This window comes from Juglans microcarpa x Juglans regia, chromosome 5S (assembly GCF_004785595.1).
Source record: "Juglans microcarpa x Juglans regia isolate MS1-56 chromosome 5S, Jm3101_v1.0, whole genome shotgun sequence".
NCBI classification, from domain to species: Eukaryota; Viridiplantae; Streptophyta; class Magnoliopsida; order Fagales; family Juglandaceae; genus Juglans; species Juglans microcarpa x Juglans regia.
Window position 1 is genome coordinate 29,579,061 of NC_054603.1, and position 6,949 is coordinate 29,586,009.

General features: G+C 34.7%; 1 protein-coding gene across 1 annotated transcript; it reads left to right on the forward strand.

Moving 5' to 3' along the window:
- The first annotated feature begins 492 nt into the window (after nt 1-492).
- Nucleotides 493-5,302, forward strand: LOC121268158 (phosphatidylinositol:ceramide inositolphosphotransferase 1-like). The gene is made up of 12 exons (XM_041172288.1): nt 493-1,019; nt 1,133-1,222; nt 1,917-2,003; nt 2,116-2,184; nt 2,873-2,953; nt 3,896-3,967; nt 4,088-4,148; nt 4,239-4,341; nt 4,463-4,558; nt 4,649-4,695; nt 4,779-4,903; nt 4,992-5,302. Exons 1-12 carry the CDS (start codon nt 987-989, stop codon nt 5,070-5,072), a joined length of 945 nt encoding a protein of 314 aa, XP_041028222.1. The 5' UTR covers nt 493-986; the 3' UTR covers nt 5,073-5,302.
- The last annotated feature ends 1,647 nt before the right edge of the window (nt 5,303-6,949 follow it).

Below are 6,949 nucleotides of genomic sequence, written 5' to 3' on the forward strand. Positions count from 1 at the left end.
ATATAAATAGCATTTATTCCCCGAATTTAAACATATAAGTACTTATGATCTCTTTAACACATATATAGGAGCTAGATGAAATAATAAAAGTGGTTTAATTTTAGAGAAATACTCTAACTATAAAGTGATTACATAAAAATAATTTTACAAATTAATGTAATTTGATATGATTTGTTATATTATAAAGTCACTTTTATTTCAAAACAGATTCGACGGATCACATAAAATTATATTAATTTGTGAGATTATTTTTATGTAATCTCTTTGTGATTGTAACATTTCTTAAACGGATAGTTTTATTTAGCATAAATAATTATCTAGCTAACAATTTCCGCCTGAATTTTAAAACTTAATAGAAAATAAGCACATGAATTGAGAGTTATAATATATTAATAATTTGAATTTTTCAAAAAATGTTGAATATCTAATAAATAAATATTTAAAAAGTTAAATTTCAGAATTCCACCAATCTTTCATTTCAGTCGGAAGTTTCGTTAGTCACTCGGAACTTAATACGGAGCGCCATTTCAATTTTCTTTGCTCTTATAAAAGGCCTCTCCTTTTTCATTTTGCATTCTCAACTGTCGATCCGTGTTAAACTCGCGTGCCCCAGCAGTCAGCCAAAAGCAAGAGAGAATCAGAGATAGAACACAGAAAGAATCGGAGGGGTCTTTTTATTTTTTTCGATTTATATTCAATCAGATAAACGCGTTGGGGTCTAACCCACCACTTTTGAATTCTCAAATCCCCTTCGCTTCATCTTCTTCTTTTTCTTCGTCGTCGTCGTCATTTTTGTTCATTCAGATCTCAATTTCCGATTACGAGGTCTCGATCCGTTGCATAGCAGTGAAACACCAAGTTTTGGGTGTTACGTTTTCTGGGTTTTCTTGCCGACACCGTATCGACGAATTTCCGGCGATGAATGATGTTGACCTCATTGGTTTGGTTGTGAAGTAATATGGAAGTGGTTGTTACACGCCAATACGATGACGCTTTACATTGGTCGCGACGCTTCGAAGGTTGGTTAATGGTTACCCTCTCTTATTCGGTGTCTCTTATGCTATGCAACTATTTGTTTGTCCGTGATTTATATTGATCTGGTTCGTTTCTGTTTCTGTTTGTGGGGATGAAGTTGTGGAAAAGAGTTTGCGCAGAGACATTGACAGAGATCAACCTTCTTGCAGAGAATTGGAAATACCTTCTCGCCGGTCTCATTTTTCAGGTTTCTCTATTTTGATCGATTGCTGGATAGTCCTACTTTTACTTTCACCGACGTCTATTCCCTTTATTTTTCTGCGAGAATTTTAAAGAATCCAAGTTTTCCTACACATTGTAACTCCTTTTTTCACACTTTTCCAGTTTCCTCAAATGGAAATAATTTGGAGAATGGCGGGCACTTTTTTTTTTTTTTAATTTTTATTTTGAAATGCTGGAATCAATTTGGTCATGTTTGGGGGATTCTTTCAGATATGTTTGATCTGATTCATTTTGGAGAATGAAGTTTAAAATTGCATTTTGTGTTTATATCTTTAATTGTATGTCAGTGTTAATAGAATCAATTATCATGCTTCTCCTTTTACTCTTAAAAGCAAGAAAAAGTCCTTTGTAATTTGTGATGCGTATTATTCATCAAAACTCAAAAAGCCCTTTCGTGTTTGTATTATTTTTTGCTTTTTACTTTTCATCGGGCTTTGGTCGAATGTTTGGATACGGTAATCTTGTTGTCATGTCTTCCTTGTAACAGCCAAGTCTATCATGACATCCCATTGCGTTTATGAATGTCATTATGTATACAGATTTTAAATTTACTTGGTTGTACATTTTTTCTGTTTGTCGAGATTGTTTTGTTTTGCTTTTTGAATTTTATGCCGTTTTCTTTTCTTATATATGTCTAACAAATACAGTTCCCTCTGCAGTATGTACACGGTCTGGCTGCCCGAGGAGTTCATTATCTTCATCGGCCAGGGCCAGTACTTCAGGATGCTGGGTTCTTTCTTCTTCCGGTTTGTATCCATTTGTTCTTTACCTTTTTACTCTTAGTATTATTTCATTTCTGTGTAATGTACTTATTATAATAAATTTATTTCCTTATATTTCATTTTCATGTGAAAATAGGAGCTTGGCCAAGACAAAGCTTACATCAGTGAGACTCTGTTCACCTTCATTTTCTTATCTTTTATCTTGGTAAGGTTCTTTCCTTTTTCTTTGTTCACTATCTTGCTCATATTGCTTTTGATAGTTGCGTCTTTCGCTGTTTTGTTTTCCTTTTTAAAGGGCAGTAGATTTTGTGGATTAGAAACTGCTCTGTAATTCGTTGCTGCCTATTGTATTCACATTTGTGGAGACAGTTTGAATTCATTATACTCATGGAGACATCAATGGGTAATTCATTCATGCTCAGTGAAACTTGCTACTCTTGAAAGTGAATGTACAATATAGATTTTTCTCTCTCAATGTGTGTGTTGATTTTCCCATTGGCTTCTCTGTCTTATGGGATTCAGACAAATTAGGATAGGAGCAGTGTGTATTATTTTTCAGCATGGAGACAAGGTGTGTGAGAGTTGGCTTGCAGAATTACCTGCTAAATTAGTTGCCTGAGTAAGAAGTCTAATGCTAAAGAAGTTCTTATCTTATGGTTTTATTCATTCATGATATCTACTGTTCCTAATGACTATCATTATACAGTTTATTAATTGCTTGGAAAATTTCTGGCATTTTTGTTAATTGATAATTCATTTTCTATTGCTGCTACCAGTCCTTAAGTATTCCTGTCGTCTTTCACTGAGGTTCTTTTTGAGTTCTGATTTCCTGGATCAATTTTGCTGAGAAAGCTGTATTTACTTTACCTAATAATGTGTATGTTGTATTGCAGTGGAGCTTCCATCCATTCATCTTGAAGAGCAAAAAGATCTACACAGTCCTAGTATGGTGCAGGGTTCTAGCATTTTTAGTTGTAAGTGACAATAATATTTGTTACTTTATCCTTTTTGTGCTGTCCTTCTCATGCTTTGAGGGTCCTTTTTGGCTTTAGCTGATGTAGATTATGGCAAAATATACGATAGACTTTGTTGTAATTTCTAGTTTAGAAAATTTGTCGAGTCTGAATTCTTATGGCCTGCTTTCTACTGCTCAGTAATGCGGGTTGTTTGTCAAAAGTTGCTGTGATAGGTACTCCTGTTGGAGAGCATACCATTACATGATTGATCCTTTGATTGATTGATAATCCTCTACTGTTCTTTATCAATTTGGTCACAAAAATTTGTAGTTTTTAGAAGATAAGGAACATACATTGCCCGAGCTGAAGAATTTTTTTCCTCCACACTCGATGTGTTGGTTTTCCACTATTGTTTTACATGGGGATAGTGTTCAGGATTTCTTGTCTTTAATTTATCATTCTTAGAATGTAATTAGGAGTTCTTATGTATACTTCATGTGTACAAAGGCTATGCCTATTTCATTCATATATATAATATCTATCTTTTATTGATAAAAAAAAAAAGTTTTTAGAAGAAAACCATTTGTGATTTTCATAATTATTATTTGTATTTTAGTGGTACTAATTGATATCATGATGCATACTTCCAAGCATTTGAATAATGCTAAAGTGTTGCTTAATTAACCAAACACTAAGTTAATATAAATTGTGTAATGGCTGTAGCAAACTAACCTGTTATAATGAAGAAAGAAGGAAGCAAATTCTTTCCTATAAGAATCCAAACTCGGTTTATTATAAGTGTTTTTCCTTCTGTTTTTCTGCATTATTTAACTGTGGGGTTGGGGTGGTGATGGGCTTGTCAACTCTGGGGTTTATATGGGGAAGATATTATGCATGGAAGTGATGTCCAAAGTTTTTGGATAGTTGGTTGTTGACATATTGTGTATTTGTTTGCTTCAGGCCTCTCAAATTCTTCGTATATTTACATTCTATTCTACCCAGCTTCCTGGTCCAAACTATCATTGTCGTGAGGTAAGACTCTTTGATATGAGTTTATGATTTTGTTATGTACCCTGTTGTTGCTGGACTAGGGTTTATCTTGAATTTTTTTATTTTTATTTTTTTCACCAAATCTCCCCCTGTATTATGAAGGGTTCAGAACTTGCAAGGCTGCCTCGTCCTGATAGTGTAATTGAAGTCCTCTTGATCAATTGTGAGTGGCTCTTGTATATTACTCAAATTCTTTGGCTTATTGCCATGACATAGTTCTTATTTGTGTTCATTATTGGTTTTGAATATGCAGTTCCTCGGGGCATGGTGTATGGTTGTGGGGATTTGATTTTTTCATCGCACATGATTTTTACGTTAGTCTTTGTGCTCACATACCAGAAATATGGCACGCTAAGGTAAACTGACTTGTAAATATTCTAAATTTGGGTTGACTTACAAGCTATCTGATTATACCAAGTGCTGTTATACTAGGTAGTTTTGACTCATCTTAGATTTTGCCAATATGCATCACCGCAGGTGGATAAAACAGCTTTCCTGGTTGCTTGCTGTAATCCAGAGTTTCTTGATTGTAGCATCCCGCAAACATTACACAGTTGATGTTGTCGTTGCATGGTATGGTCTACTTTGGTATCAACTTTTGTAATTTCTGAATAAAAGTTTGTCTTCAATTTATCCTTAGCTCACCAAATGGTCGCCCTGCAGGTATACGGTTAATTTGGTGGTGTTCTTTATAGACAATAAATTGCCAGGTTGGGTTATTTGACTCGGTAATTGCTATGTCTTTTGGTTGGTTATATTTGAGCTGCAGCATTAACTTTTGTTGTTACTCTAGAAATGCCTGATCGTACTGGAGGAGCATCGCTCTTGTTACCAATGAGTACCAAGGACAAGGATAGCAAGACCAAAGAAGAGAATCACAAACTCCTGAATGGAAACTCAGGAGACCCTGCTGATTGGGTATAGTGAATCTGTTTGTTTTATTTGTTCTTGTGATTGAAACATTTATGTTATGCTGTGACTTAAATTGGCATTGTATTGATTCCAGTGGCAGAGAAATCAAGTCAATGGCAAGACTTTGGAAAATGGAAATACAGGACATCCTGATGCTGCAATGAATGGTGTGTAGATAATCGAAGCTGCTGCTGCTGCTGCTGCCACGACTGGAGCTTTTACAAGGACCGCTAGTTGGATCGTCATGCTCTTCAAAGAGTTTAGTGGATTGTATGGTGGGCTTTTTTCCCGTGATACTGATAACTGAATTTCTATTCCTGTGGAAATGGAATTTGTCTTCTTCTTTACGCTCCTTTATGTCGTGGTTAACATAATTTAATATTAGCATTGGCTTTTTAGGTTTTAATTTTCCATATTTCTCCTAGTCCCATCATATTTCTACCATGCAAATGTTGTTCCCTTTTGTTCTGCTGGTGAATTACTCGTCCTCACAACCTTGGCATTCCCACGTTTGTGAGGCTAATGCTGTTTTTCTTCTGTGATGCGAAAGACAGATCCCTGTCAATATGATAAAAATTCATCGGCTTATCTTCTTCTCGTTTGACCTCGATCTCTCTTTTCAAAACAGTTAGGCTCCATTTTGTTACAATGGCATTTTGGTTTGGAGAAGAAATAAGGAAACTGAGCTCTGTTATAGCAAGGTTCTATGGTGGTTGAGCCGTAAGGGAAATACGAACTCATTACAAATGGCTTGGTGATGCATGCCACACATGACAGCTTTGCATTTTATGCGAGTTTTATTGTTTGAATTTTGAGGGATATGGACTGTATGACAGCTAGTTTTGGTTTGTTCATGTGGGCTCGCTCTCTTTCATCATGCGTGTTGTTTTGTTGGCACTTGAGGACATTGTGGTACCATTCTGGGACAATGTTTAAAATAGGATAAAGGAATGTGATATCCCACCTATGGCCATGGTCGATAAAAGAGAAGCAAGATGGAGTGAGAGGGAATGGTTTGGTGTCATAAGTAGAGTGATGCATGCAATATCATCATTTTTTTGAGGCATGCCTAAATAAACACCACACTCTCTTTCACGTACTCTCTAAAAGAGGGTCCTCTTGAACCCCATTTGGGTGTGGCAATCATGATCACACCACCTGCCAGACACAATACAGTATCTTCTTCTTCTTCTTTTTTGAAATCCTTTCCGGGGTGTCAGATCCATGTATTATTGGGCAGTGACAGCGCTGTTATGGTCCCATATTTTGCAGAAGCATCATCAGTAGGATATTGAAGATTGATAGGAGAAAGTGCAGTAATCGAATGGGAATGTTTATGGTAATTTTTTATATATTGATAATCAGTTACAGGACATATGAACTCCAACAAATATCCCGTTGAAACTAATACATGCAAAGAAAAATAAAATAAAAAAGGGGAAAATATATTTTATTTGATTAAAATATAAAATATGATCGGTTGATATGCAATATTTGAAAAAAATAAATTAGATAAAAAATAGTAAAAATTCCAAAATTAATATCTTTTTATTATATAGGATTTAAATAGATAATTTAACATGAGATTAGGTTCTAAATAAAATAGATAAAAGGCAAAAAGTGTTATATTAGACAAACTTTGGGTAATGGGATGGGCAGGCTGATGCTAAAGGGAAGCGGTAATATGAGAAAATAGCAAGCGAAGGTTTGTTCGAGTCGCAGACGAAAATATGAGCGTCAGTGCTTGTACCGTCATGTAGGGACCATGCACCGAACGGCGAGGGAAGAAGTCAGTCGGATCAAAGTAGGGGCAGATCAATATAAATTAAAACTTACGGCAAAATTTAAATAAGTCGTTTTTAATTATAATATAATAAAATATAAATCATTATATTGAATATTAAAAAAAATTCAATAAATGAGGATTTATTTAGAATTTCTAAATAAAAAGTCTTTGAAATTTTATTTAATACAATGATTTAAAATGAGATCTCATTGTAAATTTTATACCTCAAATTAGCAAGATCTTGAAAATATATTTTATTCCTTATA